Here is a 17998-nt window from a genome sequence, read left to right as displayed (position 1 = left end):
TGGCTGATGCGTAAGGAACGCGACTCATGCGTTCGACCCCTTCCGGTATCTTGGGTGACTGAGACTTGCTCAAATGCATCCCAGAAGTCATTGGAAGGTTCCCCTTCTTGGAGTTGGTCATGCTGAACCTTTCAAGAATCTTATCTAAATAAGACTCCTGACTCAGTGATAACATCTGTCGTGATCTATCTCGATACATACGGATTCCCAATATGCGTTGTGCCTCACCCAGATCTTTCATCCGGAAATGGTTCTTCAACCATCCTTTTACCGAAGATAAGAGAGGAATGTCATTCCCAATCAAGAGTATGTCATCGACATACAATATCAAGAAAACAATCTTGCTCCCACTCGACTTGACATATAAGAATGGTTCCTCGACCGATCGAGTGAAACCATACTCTTTTATCACCTGGTCGAAACGATGATTCCAACTCCGAGAAGCTTGCTTAAGTCCATAAATGGAACGTTTAAGCTTGCACACTTTCTTAGGATTTTCAGGATCTATGAAACCTTCGGGTTGTACCATGTACAATTCCTCCTCCAAATAACCGTTTAAGAAGGCGGTTTCACATCCATCTGCCAAATTTTATAGTCATAAAAAGCGGCAATTGCTAAGATTATCCGAATGGAACGCAGCATAACTACGGGTGCAAAGATTTCATCATAATGCAATCCGTGCACTTGAGTGAAACCTTTTGCCACTAGTCGTCCCTTATAGGTATTTGGTTGCCCTTCTACAAAATGCTTTATTTTGTAAAGCCATTTGCACTGAAGAGGTTGTACCTTGTTAGGTAAATCAACAAGATCCCATACGTCATTCTCATACATAGAGTCCATCTAGGATTGCATGGCTTTAAGCCATAGCTTAGAGTCAGAACAGGTCATGGCACCTTTATAGGTAGCAGGTTCATTACTCTCTAGGAGCAAAATGTCATTTTCCTCGACCATACCAATGTATCTGTCTGGAGGATTAGAGACTCTACCCGACCTCCTAGGTTCCTGAGGAATATTAACCGTATTATAAGTTGAAGGAACATCTTCCTCCTTCTGTTCCTCGGTTGTTGGTTCTTGAATCTCTGATAGCTCGAAGGTTCTATTACTTGACTTGTTCTCGAGAAACTCTTTCTCTAAGAACTTTCCACTAGCCGCAACAAAAACTTGATGTTCGGTAGGCGAATAGAAGTAATGACCAAACATTCCTTTTGGATAACCAATAAAGTATGTCTTGACCGATCGCGGGCCGAGCTTATCCTTGTGTCTCCACTTGACATAAGCCTCGCAGCCCCAAACCCGAATAAAGGACAAGTTGGGGACCGTTCCCTTCCATATCTCATACGGAGTCTTGTCGACAGCTTTAGACGGACTTCGGTTAAGTATAAGAGCACCTGACAAAAGAGCAAAACCCCCATAGTGAATCAGGTACTACCGTGTGACTCATCATGGATCTAACCATATCAAGTAGTGTTTGATTTCTCCATTCGGACACACCATTTAATTGAGGTGTTCCAGGTGGAGTTTACTGTAAAACTATTCCACAGTCTTTAAGGTGTTGATCAAACTCATTAGAAAGATATTCGCCACCACGATCTGAACAGAGTGCTTTAACATTTCTTCCCAGTTGGTTCTGAACCTTATTCTGGTATTCCTTGAATTTTTCAAAAGACTCACTTTTATGCTTCATTAAGTAGACATATCCGTATCTACTCAAATCATCCGTGAAAGTGATAAAATATCTATAGCCGTCTCTTGCGGTGATTGACATAGGTCCACATCCATTAGTATGTATGAGTCCTAATAGGTCATTAGCGCGCATTCCAACACCTTTGAAGGAAATTCGAGTCATTTTGCCGATAAGACATGATTCACACGTGCCAAATGATGAGAAATCAAATGTGGAGATAGTCCCATTCTCAATGAGTTTCTTTACACGTTTTTCATTTATGTGTCCCATTCGACAATGTCATAGATAAGTTTGATCTTTGTCACCAACCTTTAATTTCTTATTATTCACATGTAATATATCTGTGGTTTGATCTAAGATATAAATTCCATTCATGGAAACTGCTTTGCCATAAACCATTTCATTAAAAGAGAAAATACAGTTATTGTCCTTTATTGAAAATGAAAAACCGTCTTTATCAAGTACGAAAACAGAAATAATATTCTTAGATAAACTGGGTACATAGTAACAGTTATATAAATATAACTCAAAACCACTCGGGGATTTGGATTACGTATGTTCCCATTGAGACTGCAGCAACTCTTGCTCCATTCCCGACTCGTAGGTCCACATCACCCTTTGCGAGGGGTGTGATGTTTTTTAGGCCCTGCAAATGATTACACAGATGAGACCACAACCAGTATCAAGTACCCAAGTTCTGAAACTTGCATGGTTAATCTCAATCATATGAATATCAGATGACATACCAACAGGAGTGACGCGGCCTGCTTTTATGTCCTCACGGTACACGGGATAGTTCCTCCTCCAATGCCCAGTCTTGTGACAATGGTGGCACTCAACGTTACCGCCCTTGCTCTTTGCCTTGCCTTGTGAGCCACTAGTCTCACCAGGCCCACTCTTACCGTTTCCTGACTTCTTAAACTTTGTCTTTCCTACAGTTAGGTCGTCGTGAGCTTTGCCCTTACCCTTATTCTTGTTGGAAATCATGAGAACATCTTGCTTCATGCTCCCACTCAATTTCATATCCTTCTCGGTCTGTACGAGAAGTGAGTGTAGCTCATGAGGACTTTTCTTCATGTCATTCATGTAGTAATTTGCCCTGAAAAGGGCAAAACCATCATGAAGTGAATGAAGCATACGGTCAATGACTATGCTCTCACTGATTTTGCAATCAAGTGCCTCCAGTTTCTCGACATTCTCAATCATGTCAAGAATGTGTGGGCTAAAAGGTTGGCCCTTCTGGAGTTTCGCCTCAAAGAATCGACAGGTATGCTCATAAGTAACGATTCTCGGTGCTTTTGAGAACTCATTAGTGAGCGTGGTGAAAATCTTGTTTGCACCTTGGGCAATGAAGCATCTTTGCAAATTGGTTTCCATTGCAAAAATGAGTACGTTCTTTATCGCACCCGCTTCCATGACGAAGTCACTATAAGCAAGTGACTCGTTAGCTCTTGCATTGGGGCTTGGGTTTCATTCCCAATTTTTTTTTTTTGCCGAGATTTTTTTTTGTTTTTGATGCCTTGTTTCCATTTTGATTTATTGATATTGTTGTTTTAATATGTTAAGATGATAATATGATAAATTTGTAGATGTTTTGATTTAATAAGAATTAAATTGAAATGTAAATGGAAATTGTTTTAATTGATGATGTTCATTTGTTTTTGCGATATAGTTTTGGCATACATGGTGTTAAATTGTTGTTTAAGAATCATGATTCATTAATTTAATAATGTTCAAATCAATTTTGATGAATCAAATATTCAGATAATCGATTTAATCATAATTTAGATATTCATTTTAAGAGGTTAAATTGAATCATCTAGTTTGGATCTATGTTTAAATTAAACGTTGATGATTATGCCAATCTTGTTATAGTAGCAACATTAAACAAATTTGTTCAAATAAAAGGGGTTGTTTTCAAAAAAAAAAAGAATTGATACTGCCGAAAATATTTTTTAAAAATATTTTTTTTTTGTTTTAATCCATTTATGAAAATCATATAAAATAATTTTGTGGCCTAAGCTCTGATACCACTTGTTAGAAATATCGGTATATTTCATCAATAAAATTTGGATTATAACGAAATTATGAAATATGAAATTACGAGTCATAAACGAAATGCATAAACAAAAGAATAGAGATTAGAATTAACCTCCGGTCCTAGGAATTTGGCCTAAGAACAAATATCGAGATCGATATTCTCCTAATCGTTGCACCCAAAATGCTCCGAGAAATGCCTTTTTCTTTCTAGAAAGAGAACCCTAATTCCTAATAATTTTTAGGGTTTTGTGATGAGAGTATCGAGAAAAAATCAAGAGAGAAAATGATCCTACCCTCTCTCCAATTTAACCGTCCAAAAGGAGAAAAGAGGGAAAGATCTTGTTCTTATTTTTCTCCCCTTTAAACGTGTAAAAGCCAAACAAATAAGGAGAAAAATCTTCTTATTTTAGGTTGTTATCATATTGTATAAAATGTGTATCATTATCAATTGTCATTTATGTCGTCACATATTAATAAGTCCACACACAACAGTTTGTAGTCGATTTATTAATACCGATCTGTTATCATTTATTATGACAATTTCGCATAATATATACATTAACTATAAATATCGCATATTTATAATTTGCTAATTAAATATAACCGTTTATGTTTAATTACGAATTAATATCTTAATTCGTTTAAGCTAACATTATATACATTAATTAAATATAACAGTTTATATTCAATTTACGAATTAACAATTAATTCGTCTCAGCTGATATTATTTAATTGTATTAAATAATCGACTCATCATCACATTGACTAACCTTTTAGTCAAATACTTGGACTAACCTTTTAGTCATATAAGGCATCAATGTGATTATATTTTCATATAATCACATCTCTCAAACACATCCTTTAGGTGTGACTTTTAAGGACCAGTTGATCACCGCCATCAGTATGATAATAACGTCAAACTTCTAGCAAGCCAACCGTTATTAGTAAACGTTAATCAACTTATAAAATACTAAGTATACCATGTGAACCTATAAGAGATTTATACACGTTATCACACTAACTGTGGAGGACACTAGCTCCAACAAGAAAGTGACGAGGTGATTATTGAGGAAGTCTCTCCTAATGCTAAGGAGGGTGATGTCGTTTCTAAAAAGGTGGATGCTCCTAATAGAGTAGAGAAAGTGAAAGATGTAGAGGATGATCTTCCAAAGGAAGTTGTTCAAGTACCATTTCCCCATCGTCTAGCAAAGAACAAGGAGGAAGGTAAGTTCGGTAAGTTTTTGGAAGTTGTTAAAAATTTGCAAGTCACCGTCCCATTTATTGAACTACTTACGTAAGTCCCTTTCTATTCAAAGTTTATGAAGGAAATCCTCTCAAATAAACGATCCTTCAATGAGGTTGAAACTGTTGGAGTTAGTGTCCTCCACAATAGTGCGTTAACATATTAAATCTCATTAATGGAATATCATCAGATATTTATTTATTTGATCCTCGTCAGTTGATTAACGTATATCGATAACGGTTGGCTGACTAGAGTTTGACGTTATTGTCGTGAGACGGCGGTGATCAACTGACCCTTTCAGTCACACCTAAAGGAACGAACCCCAATAGACAACTAATTAATAGTATGAGATACAATTTATATAGTCCCTTGATTTGTAGACTAAAAAGTTAGTCGAATATTTTTAGAGAGATTTCGAGTTGCGAACTCGAGGAGCGGCAGTTATTATTTAATTATGCGATAATTAAATAATAAGTTTTGGGAAACAGGTTTTAGTTAATTAACTGTTAATTTACTAAAATTGTACTAATTGATTAATGTGATTAATATTAGTACGTAAATAATATGTGTAGTGGTACACGTATATTTACGGAGTGAATTGGACGAATTAATTATGGAAGTATTTAAACATGATACGATGTCTAAAATAAAAATTACACGGATTTGTGGGACAAATATAAGAACCAACATGGACCCGTAAATGGTCATGTGGACCGTGTAAAATAAGAGTAGTGGATGATTACTCACATAATCATTTCACCTTGTTTTGTATACTACCATAATTTATCTTATGTAAGAGTTTACATGTGATGTAAGATAAAAACATAAGACAAAATTTCTCCACTCCCTCACTCCACCTCCACCCGCCACTTCCCTTCCTATATACTCCATCTATTGTTCACAATTTACACTACCTCACTTCTTCACTCTACCTATTTGCATGTGAACAATTGTTATTCATCTCTCTAAAATAATTATTAATCACTACTAAGTTGTTAGTATACATACATTAATATTTACTAAGAAAGTTAGTAAAGTTACAATATTATCAAGGGTATAAAATTAACAAGTTACTAGTCAATACTTGTTATTATTTTGGGTTAGTTCTTGGGTGCAACAAGAAGGAGATCTTCTAGTTGAAGATTTGCAAGGAGGATCTTTCATTTGGTTTAAACTCAAGAACAAACTAGTAAGGTGAACTAGTTTGTGCCCTTTTTACCACAAATTCAATGTAAGGGAATTGTTTTTCCTTATACTTTCTTTTTATGCTTTCATATTAGCATGCATGTTACATAGATCACCTAAATGACAATTTATGAGATAAATTAATTTTATTAGAGAGTCTAATATGGATCTATGATCTTTCAAGTGGTATCAGAGCTTAGTCTTGTAATTTGCATGTTGATTTTAAGCATTTTAATGAATTATGTGATAATTTATAAAAACTCAAAAATTGTGTTAGACGAGGTTTTAGCACGAAATTTTTGGGACATGCATACCTACTAAACTCAAAAAGTTTGTGGAATTGTTTGGTGATTTTTGAAGTTATTTTGCTATTTTTAATGTTTTTTTGGTAGAAAACCGAGTCAAAATGCCGTATTTTAGTTAAAAATTGACTAAAATTAGTTAAACGTTTATTCGGTGCATGGATTTTTTATGGTAGTTCATTCATGTTTTCTATTGATTGTATGCAAAAAGTTGAAGGTTGGTTCGAATTTTTTGCATGTTTATTGATTTTTGAGTTAAAAGTCGATAAAAGTCAAATTAATTAATCATAATTTCGAAACTTTTGATTATGCCCATTATAAATTTATGTACATTTAATAATATTAATTAAATGTCAAAATTGATTTTTCATGTGTGTTTTCACTTTGTTTTGATATTTATTGGTTTTAGTGGTTAAAAACCGATAAATATCGATCTTTTTCTTCACAAAATTTATCCGGATTTTTTGGGCAATTTTTCTGACATTTTGATGTTCTTAGGAGTGTTCTAGAATACTAAAAAATTTTGTTTCAATTTTTTGGGTAAATTTTCAATTATTTTGGATTTTTACTTATATATTATGATTTTATTGATTAAATTAGCAAAATATCACCAAATCAAACTAATAATTTATCATAAAATTAGTGAGGACTAATTTTGAGGTTCAAAACAGTTTGGAAAATTAGTTTGGACTTAAATGAGATTTAAGAGTTAATTATTGATTTTTACATGTTAAAAATCGATTAAATCCACAAAAACCGAGATGGATACCAACGAATGATAGATAGGGCAATTTTGGCATCATTTTACAGCATTTTAAGCATATTTATTTAAGTTGAATGAATGATTGTCATTTATTTAAAGTATTTATCTTGTTGTAACTAGTATGGCCTAGTTAATTTTAATCGTTATTACCCGAAATGAATGGGAATATCGATTTGTTTGTAATTAAATACGATCTCATATCGTCGGTTTGTAATTAATTAATAGTTTTATTTATTTTATTAATTAATGTATAATAGGAATAGCTATGTAATTCATTTGTAATAGTTATTTTTACCGGCGTTTCCAAAAGACGGATTACAACGAGACGGAGTCTATTTTTGGAAGGTGTTCCAAATCCCACAAGGAAGAGCCACTTATGGAATGAAGAGGCAAGGGACCAAGGAGTTGGTTTTCGAAATGTAATAGACTAGTTTTTATTAACTAGGTGGCCATACTAGGATTTATTCATATGCTTACATGTTTGCTTGTTTTATTTTCGCGCATGCCAAAATCGCCATTCATATGCATTTTATTTTCGCGGTTGTCAATTCACGTCATTTACATTCACCGAATTAACTCACTTATAAGGAATTTATGACTAAATTGACAAGATCTCTCACATACCAAAAATTGAGATTAGCCTTACCAATTAGTAACACCTATGAATCTCTTGTTCATTAGAGCCACGCTCGCCCAAGCGGGGTGTTCTCTTTTTACCTTGGGTAAGTAGGGTGGTAAACGGTTATCACACGCTAAAATTGGTTGGACTCAACGGGATATAAGACGGTCTTGTGTTCCGGGACTAGTAGATGAATTTGAGGAAATTCGTCGACCAAGAGTTCTAGAGGTAGAATTAGTCAACGTGACTTACCGAATTTACGCAATTATGGGATGTTTTGCCCAAGCGATGCTCATTTTTGTTTAATATTTGGGTCTTGAAATCATTTATATAATTTAGTGGGAGGTCATTATATAAATGCTAAAACTTGCTAAACATGTTTTTACAAGTAATTTTTTAAAACAATGAATGTTAATTTTTCCTTTTTGTTGTAGCATTTTAATTCACAATGGCTGGCAACTTCATCAACTCCATCGACTACTTCACTAGGCAAAGATTCATGGCTAAGGTCCGTAATGGACAAATGTATTTTAAAAGATGACGGTAGTAACTTTCTTGAATGGGAATCCAACATCAAAAGTGTCGCGTTGTCCGACAATGTGCTCACTTACTTGACCGATGCTCCTCCAATCGAGCCCGGTGCAAGAGCTTCATTGGCGGTGCGGACCGCCTATGATGACTATGTGAGGATGTTGAATGATATCAAGAATGTGTTGATATGGTCAATATCCCCAAAGCTCAAGCTATCATGCATTTCTTTAAATGCTTATGAGATTTTCACTCGTATGATTACTATGTTTTCACAAACACCAAAAGTCCGTCAATACGATGCGGCGGCGCGCTTTTTTGAAGCTAAGCTTGAGAGGGGCTAAAAGGTTGGTCCCCATGTACTCAAAATGGTCGAATATGTTGACATCCTAGAGCGTCTAGGGTGTAAGATTCCTAAGACTCTTGTGGTGGATTGTATCCTCCACTCACTCCCCACCAAGTTTGCCCACTTTAGGGTAAACTACAACATGAATGACATGGATAAGAGTTACCATGAAATTCATGCACTCCTCACCCAAGCGGAGAGGGATATGGAGGCTAGTGGGACTGAAAAAGGGGATGTATTAACCATGAAGTTAAAGAACATGTCCCTTGGAGTCAAGAAAGGAAAAGGGAAAGAAAAGTCCCAATTCAAGAAATCGTCAAAGAAAACTGACAAGGGAAAGGGGAAGGCCGTTGTGAATGGCAATCCCAAGGCAAAAAGTGTCAAGCTCTCCGAGGCCGAATGTTTTCATTGTAATGGGAAGGGGCATTATAGGAGGAGTTGTCCCAAATACTTGGAGGATCTCAAGGAAGGGCGTGTGACGCCTATTGGTATGATTTCCTCTCTCTATGTAATAGACGTTAATTATGCTTGTACTTCCACTTGGGTACTTGATACCGGATGTGGCTCTCACCTTTGTAACCATTTGCAGGGTTTAAGGGACGTGCAAGCACTAGCAAAAGGTGATGTAGATCTCCGCATGGGCAATGGAGCTAGAGTAGCCGCCGTTTCCGTGGGGACCTATGTGCTCACTTTAGCTACTGGTTTAGAGTTGTATTTAAATAAGTGTTATTTTGTACCAACTTTAACTAAGAACATCATCTCCATTTCCGCGTTAGACGCGGAAGGCTTTTGTTTTATGATTAAAGACAAGTGTTGTACATTTTATTTTAATGATGTGGTTTATGGCAAGGCCATTTCAATTGGAGGCATTTATGTTTTAAATGATGTTAATAACGTTTATCATGTGGAAACTAAAAAGCTCAAAACAGGTGATCCAAACGAATCCTACCTTTGGCATTGTCGTTTAGGTCACATAAACGAAAGACGCGTTAAGAGACTTGCTTCATCAAAAGTGCTCAAACCATTTGTTTTCGAATCTTATGGTACATGCGAGTCTTGCCTTCTAGGCAAGATGACTCATGCACCTCTTGCGGGAAAAGGGACACGAGCTAGCTAGTGAGGTTTTGGCTCTTATACATACGGATGTGTGTGGACCATTAACCATCACCGCTAGAGGAGGTTTTCACTACTTCATTACTTTTACTGATGACTAAAGTAGATATGGGTATGTCTACTTAATGAAGAACAAAAGTGAAGCCTTTGACAAGTTCAAAGAGTTCCAAAAAGAAGTATAGAACCAATTGGATAAAAAGATAAAGACCCTACGGTCCGACCGTGGTGGTGAGTATTTAAATATTGAATTTGATTCACACCTAAAAGATTGTGGTATAGTATCACAATGGACTCCTCCTGGCACACCACAATTAAATGGTGTGGCCGAAAGGAGAAACCGAACTTTACTTGATATGGTTCGTTCAATGATGAGTCTAACTGAGCTTCCTAGTTCATTTTGGGGTTTTGCCCTCTTGTCTGTAGTATTTTCACTAAATCGAAGCCCGACTAAAGCGGCCGATAAGACTCCATATGAGATATGGACAGGGAAAGTCCCTCATTTGTCGTTCATGCGTATTTGGGGTTGCGAAGCATACATTAAGATCAAGTCTGACAATAAGCTTGCACCCAGGTCTGACAAATGTCTTTTTGTAGGATATCCAAGGGAAACACGTGGCTATTACTTCTACAATAAACACGAGAACAAAGTGTTTGTGGCTCGTGATGCGGTCTTCCTAGAAAAAGAGTTTATTTCTAGGAAACAGAGTGGGAGAAAATTTGAACTTGAAGAAGTTCGAGAGCCACAAACCGAGAATGAGGTAGAGGAGAACGTGGAGGATAGCATTCCCTCTTCCTCTGAAACGGTAATTGTTCCTAGAAAGTCAAGTAGGATTTCTAATTCACCTGACCGTTACCTTGGTAACATCGAAGAGGATGGTGTTTTGTTACTTTTTGAAAGTGATGAACCCACTACCTATAAATCGGCCATGTCTAGTCCCGACTCCTCGCTTTGGCTAAAAGCCATGTGATCCGAAATTGATTCTATGTACGAGAACCAAGTATGGGACTTGGTGGATTTACCTGAGGGAGTGCGACCCCTTCAGTGTAAATGGATATATAAAATTAAGCTCGGCGTGGATAAACATGTGGATGTTTACAAAGATAGATTGGTGGCAAAAGGTTTCACCCAAGTTCACGGTTTACACTATGACGAAACCTTCGCTCCAGTCGCTATGCTTAGGTCCATTAGGATAATCTTAGCGGTTGCCGCATTTCATGATTATGAGATTTGGCAAATGGATGTCAAAACCGCCTTCTTGAATGGGATTCTAGAAGAAGAGGTGTACATGATACAACCTGAAGGTTTTGTGGATACATCTAATCCTAAGAAGGTGTGTAAGCTCAAGAAGTCCATTTATGTTCTTAAGCAAGCATCTAGGAGTTGGAATCATCGCTTTGATCATGTTATTAAACAATATGGTTTCACTAGAAGTGTGGAAGAACCGTGTTTATACATGAAGTTTAGTGGGAGTAAGGTTGCATTCCTTGTCCTATATATGGATGACATATTGCTCATTGGGAATGATGTTCCATCACTCACTTCCATGAAGGAGTGGCTAGGGAAACACTTCCAAATGAAGGACTTGGGAGAGGCATAACGAAACTTAGGTATCCGGATCTATAGGGATAGGTCCAAGAGGATACTAGCATTGAGTCAAGAAGCTTATATTGACAAAGTTCTTGACCGGTTCAATATGAAAGACTCCAAGAGAGGATTTCTACCTATGGGCCAAGGGATTACTTTGAGCAAGTCACAGTCTCTCTCAACCCCTAAGGAAATTGAACACATGAAGACCGTCCCTTATGCTTCCGCTGTTGGGTCTATCATGTATACTATGATTTGCACTCGTCCCGACATTGCGTATGCTTTGAGCATGACAAGTCGGTATCAAGCCAAGCCTGGTGAGAGTCACTGGATAGCCGTAAAGAACATCCTTAAGTACTTGAGAAGGACTAAGGATTCTTTCTTAGTGTTTGGAGGAGAAACTGAGTTGCGTGTAAGAGGTTACACGGACGCAATTTTCCAAACCGATCGGGATGACATGAAATCCCAATCCGGCTATGTGTTTATGCTAAATGGAGGAGTTTTTTGCTGGAAGAGCTTCAAGAAAAGCGTTACTGCGGATTCTACAACAGAGGTTGAGTACCTTGCAGCGTCTGAGGCTGCAAAGGAAGCTGTTTGGATTAGGCAATTCATGGAGGGGCTAGGAGTAGTCCATTCCGCCAAAGATCCTATCACTCTATATTGTGATAACAGTGGAGCTATTTTTTAAGCCAAAGAGCCTAAGTCTAGTAACAAATCTAGACACATTGAAAGGAAATACCATGTAATTAGAGATTATGTGGAAAGGAAGGAAATTGACATTTGTAAGGTTGGGACAGATGATAATATTGTTGATCCTTTAACCAAGCCTTTATCAAAGGCTAAGCATGATGGTCATGTCGTCGCTATGGGATTGAGACGAGTACCAGCTTTTCTTTAGATTATGGATATGTAATAATTGGATAGTGTATCTTTTATTATTTATATGATAATCACATTCATTGTTTTCGTATTCATTCTTTTATGAATCTTTTATTTAGTGTGACTAAATTTTAATACCTTGTTTATCTGAATAAGTTGTGGAGACAATGTTGAACACTATTCAAGTGAATAAGATGAACATTGTATTTTGTCCCTAGTCACTTAATGAGGTGACGTCTCGGAGTGACTAGATTGTAAGTCGATTGATGGTTGTTCAGCACCATAAGGTCATATGTGATGACTGGTCGATTACATAGGAAGAGTGTGTGACACTTTGCCGGACAGTGACCATTTAGAGAGTCCTTAAGTTCTATTATAGACGCCTGGTCGTGGCAAGGATCTCTAAGATGTTCTAATGAGTCGATTCTTTTGACTGGAGACTATTATCTGAGCAGTGCGGTTCCAGAGTGACTTTGGTTTTTGTCCTAGGTCGTGCCGTGAAAGGAGGCCAAAAGGGCATTTACTAGGTCATGGTGAGCTGTATTGTGCAATAGGATAGATAGGGCATACAGGAATTGTCCACCCACGTTGGGTAACTATATCTCAAGGCCACTCGAGGAGTTAATGACTACAAATGCGTGGCCACGCTCGGGAATGTCTGTGAGAGATTTTTCCGGTCAGGTAGTCACACTCCCGATCGAGAAAACCACTCGCGATGTGTTCATGTGCAAGTGCGACCTGAAAGACACCTTGAATTGAGTGAGAGATTAAAACGGACAAGATAATTGGTAGCGCACACCTTGTGTCGGACAAGTGGGAGATTGTTGGAGTTAGTGTCCTCCACAATAGTGCGTTAACATATTAAATCTCATTAATGGAATATCATCAGATATTTATTTATTTGATCCTCATCACTTGATTAACGTAAATCGATAACGGTTGGCTAACTAGAGTTTGACGTTATTGTTGTGAGACGGCGGTGATCAACTAACCCCTTTCGGTCACACCTAAAGGAACGAACCCCAATAGACAACTAATTAATTGTATGAGATACAATTTATTTAGTCCCTTGATTTGTATACTAAAAAGTTAGTCGATTATTTTTAGAGAGATTTCGAGTTGCGAACTCGGGGAGCGACAGTTATTATTTAATTATGCGATAATTAAATAATAAGTTTTGGGAAACGGGTTTTAGTTAATTAACTGTTAATTTACTAAAATTGTACTAATTGATTATTGTGATTAATATTAGTACGTAAATAATATTTGTAGTGGTACACGTATATTTACGGAGTGAATTGGACGAATAAATTATGGAAGTATTTAAACATGATACGATGGCTAAAATAAAAATTACACGGATTTTTGGGACAAATATAAGAACCAACATGGACCCGTAAATGGTCAAGTGGACCGTGTAAAATAAGAGTAGTGGATGATTACTCACATAATCATTTCACCTTGTTTTGTATACTACCATAATTTATCTTATGTAAGAGTTTACATGTGATGTAAGATAAAAACATAAGACAAAATTTCTCCACTCCCTCACTCCACCTCCACCCGCCACTTCCCTTCCTACATACTCCATCTATTGTTCACAATTTACACTACCTCACTTCTTCACTCTACCTATTTGCATGTGAACAATTTTTATTCATCTCTCTAAAATAATTATTAATCACTACTAAGTTGTTAGTATACATACATTAATATTTACTAAGAAAGTTAGTAAAGTTACAATATTATCAAGGGTATAAAATTAACAAGTTACTAGTCAATACTTGTTATTATTTTGGGTTAGTTCTTGGGTGCAACAAGAAGGAGATCTTCTAGTTGAAGATTTGCACGGAGGATCTTCCATTTGGTTTAAGCTCAAGAACAAGCTAGTAAGGTGAACTAGTTTGTGCCCTTTTTACCACAAATTCAATGTAAGGGAATTGTTTTTCCTTATACTTTCTTTTTATGCTTTCATATTAGCATGCATGTTACATAGATCACCTAAATGACAATTTATGAGATAAATTAATTTTATTAGAGAGTCTAATATGGATCTATGAGCTTTCAGAAACCATTTCTTTCACCGAAGAGTGTAGTGCACTCTTACAAAATAAGTCTCCCCCGAAACTTAAGGACCCCGGTAGCTATTCTATTCCTTGCACTATAGGCACATATACCATTGACAAGGCCCTTTGCGACCTAGGTGCTAGTGTGAGTGTCATGCCCTATTCCATTTGTGAAAAACTTAGTATGGGTGCCTTAAAATGCACAAGTATCACTTTGCAAATAGCGGACCATTCTTTAAAGCGACCTTTAGGTGTCTTAGAAGATGTGCCCGTCAAAATTGGCAAGTTTTTCATACCCGTTGATTTTCTCATTCTTGATATGGCCGAGGACTCACAAACCCGGATTATATTGGGTAGACCATTTTTACACACCGCGGGTGCATTAATTGATGTGAAAAATGGGAGGTTAACGTTAGAAGTGGGTGATGACCGGGTTACATTTAGCAAGAACAACACCATTAGAAGCATAATGTTACAAGAGTCTTATTATTTACTTAGCACTGTGGACTCTTCTATTGCCTTTACAACACTTGGACCCTTACTGACGGATCCTTTGGAGGAATATATTGGTGTTGTTTGTTTTGTAGGTGACGATGCTAAGGGCACTATTGCTAAGAGTACCAAAAGGAAAGGGAAATTTTATTTGAAAATTTTCAAATGGTTGCGGAATGCAAAGGTAGCTATGAAATGGAGCTCGGTTGGTGGCAAGCTCAATGATGAAACTTGATCAAATAGCTTCTTACGTCGTGCGGGACGTTAAACCAGCGCTTCTTGGGAGGCAACCCAAGCTTTTTCTTTGCTTTATTTATTTCTTGTTTTTAATTTTCCGCAATTTACTGTTTTTCATAGATTAGAAATAAAATATTAGACTTGACGATGTTTGTTTTTTATGTTTTATAGGTGGAAATGAAGAAAAGGAGGCTTAGAGGAGAAAATAGGACGCTTCCCCATGCAAAAACCCTGTTCGGGGACGTAGTTTTCGAAAAACGGAACGGAATAACTTAATTACGGAAGAAAAGGAAAAAAATCTCATTGAACGGTCAACCCCGATCAGGGTTGCCAGCCCCGATCGGGGACGTGGATTCATGCTTTTTGGCTATTTTTTTTTTTGGTGAAATGTGAGTATGTATATTTATATTTCAAAAAGAACTTCCCCAATTACAGCTGATCTAAAAGCAAATAAGACAACAACAAAACAAGGCTACATCAAAACTGACAATCAAAAGAAACCCAAACGACTTCTGATCTCCTGCTCCGTCATATCCTTCCTCATCGCACACTTGCTTCAAATTTGCGTCTGAATCATCGTCTTCAACCCAGCAGCAATTTTTTCCGGCCTCATCATACTCAGCTCAATTCGAGCTCGATTTCTTTGTGCCCATATCAGGTATCTGTAAGCTGTGATAATCATTGCTAATATTTTCCATTTCATATTGTTTCGATTAGCACTCAATAGATCAGTAATGGTAGGAATCGGATGACCAATCCAATCTTCCACACATTTCTGAACTTTACAACTGAATTCACATTCATTGAACAAATGTTCAATCGTTTCAGAATGTGATTCACAAAGGATGCATTTGTCATCTTGACAGAGACCATAGGCATGCAATTTCACTTTAGTATTGATACCTTCCTGCATGATTAGCCAAGTAATGAATGAGTGTTTAGGAACATTCCATTCATTCCAAGCTATTGTCGCCCAATTCTGTCTAGGACAAGGTCCCATCAACCATTCATATCCATTACTGATTGTATACCCTTTCGGATGAGGAGTCCAACAATTGTCAGTGAACCCAAGTTTCAGCTTCTCCTTCACCTTGCAAATACTCTTCCAAGTCCAAGTAGAGTCAGTTGAAGGTGTGTAGTCATGCCAGTCACCCCCCTTAAGATATATGCTGTCAACCCATTTGATCCAAAGTCTATCAGACTTCGTATAAATCCAATTAACCAATTTTCCTACAAAAGCAATATTCCAGATTCCTGCTTTCTTAATTCCCAGTCCTCCTGCATCTTTAGCCAAAGTGACTCTGTCCCATCCCACCAATGGGACTCTATGATACTCAGCACTACTATGCCATAGGAAATTCCTACATATGGCCTCAACCCTCTTAATGACAGCCTTTGGAATGACAAACATGGCAGCCCAGTAATTATACAAAGTATTAAGCACGGAGTTGATAAGGATAACCCTACCAGCATAAGAGAGTTTTTTTGCCCCAACACTTCTAATTCTTGTCACCATTTTTTCTACAAGGCTACTACATTCTTTTTAGGAAATTTTGCCAGGCTGAATGGGGACTCCTAGATATCTAAATGGCATTTGTCCTTCCTGGAAACCTATGACTGAAAGAATATCATGTTTCAGTTCCTCCTTCATGCCATTAAAGAAGATTTCTGACTTGGTATTGTTCATTTGCAGGCCTGAAGCATTAGAGAATGAGATGAAGGCTTTCATTAGGAGCAGAATTGAGGGAGCATCCCCTTTGCAGAACATTAACAAATCATCAGCAAACATGAGGTGAGTAAGCTTAATAGTTTTGCATAATGGATGATAGTGAAAAGGCCATCTAATAGTAGCAAAGGCAATAAGCCTTGTCAGGTAGTCCATACATATAGTAAAAATAAGAGGAGACACTGGATCTCCCTGTCTTAACCCTCTCTTACCCTGGAAGTACCCAAAATTATTGCCATTTAGAACCAAAGTATAGGAAGTGGTGGTTATGCATGCCATCAGGAGCTCAACAAACTTGATAGGAAACCTCAAACCAATCAACAACCGTTCCACAAAATCCCATTCAACAGTATCATAAGCCTTTTGCAAGTCAATCTTAAATAAACATCTAGGAGAAACACCCTTTCTGGAATATTGGTGCACAATGTCTTGACAGATCAGCACATTCTCAATTATAGATCTCCCTTGTACAAAAGCACCTTGACTTTCATGAATAATGTCAGGTAAGACTAGTGCTAGCCTATTGCATAGAAGTTTTGAGATAATCTTGTAAAGCACATTACAACAAGCAATAGGTCTGAACTGCTTAACTGATTTTGGTCTCTCACATTTTGGGATCAGACTTATATAAGTGGCATTCAATTGAGTCAGCAACTGACCAGTAGAAAAGAACTCCTGCACAACCTTAACAACATCATTCCCAATCAAATCCCAAGAGTCCCTATAAAATTTATCTTGGCTATTTGCTTAACCACGGGTAAGGCGAAAATTTTTCTTATTATTCCAGCGACCCCGACGGTACTTCTCCTCTTTCTCTCTATCATATTTCTTCATTTCTTCACTAAAAATCACAAGGAAACATCAATTTCTTCATCATTTTTCAAGATTCATTCATCCATTAACATCATCAAGTAAGTTTTCTTCCCTTTTCTCTTTTATTTCATCCAATTTAATCAATTTCATCAAGTTTATCAAACCCTAACTAAAATTGCGGGAATTTGATTTTGTGCTTATTTATACTAGAAATTGATTGTAGTATTCTCTATTCATGTTTATAGTTTGAATTAGGTAAATAATTCGTTCTATTATATCTATTTTGGATGGATTTTGGTTTGCCTTAAGATGAATTTTTGTCTTAAATTTCAGAAAAATGGCACCAAGAAGACCCTCCCGGGCTGCGGAGGATGTAC

The 17998-nt window shown here is 37.0% G+C and overlaps 1 protein-coding gene across 1 annotated transcript; it reads right to left on the bottom strand.

The window, feature by feature from the left end:
• Positions 1–15638: 15638 nt before the first annotated feature.
• Positions 15639–16598, bottom strand: LOC141632095 (uncharacterized). The gene has a single exon (XM_074444674.1). The coding sequence runs from the start codon at positions 16596–16598 to the stop codon at positions 15639–15641; it is 960 nt and encodes a 319-aa protein (XP_074300775.1).
• Between the last annotated feature and the right edge of the window lie 1400 nt (positions 16599–17998).

This window comes from Silene latifolia, chromosome Y, assembly GCF_048544455.1.
Source record: "Silene latifolia isolate original U9 population chromosome Y, ASM4854445v1, whole genome shotgun sequence".
Classification (NCBI taxonomy): domain Eukaryota; kingdom Viridiplantae; phylum Streptophyta; class Magnoliopsida; order Caryophyllales; family Caryophyllaceae; genus Silene; species Silene latifolia.
This window is presented reverse-complemented; position numbering and strand designations above follow the sequence as displayed.

Bases quoted from the DNA above. Each gene is read 5' to 3' on its own strand.
- LOC141632095 (XM_074444674.1), bottom strand. From the start codon at position 16,598: ATGGTGACAAGAATTAGAAGTGTTGGGGCAAAAAAACTCTCTTATGCT.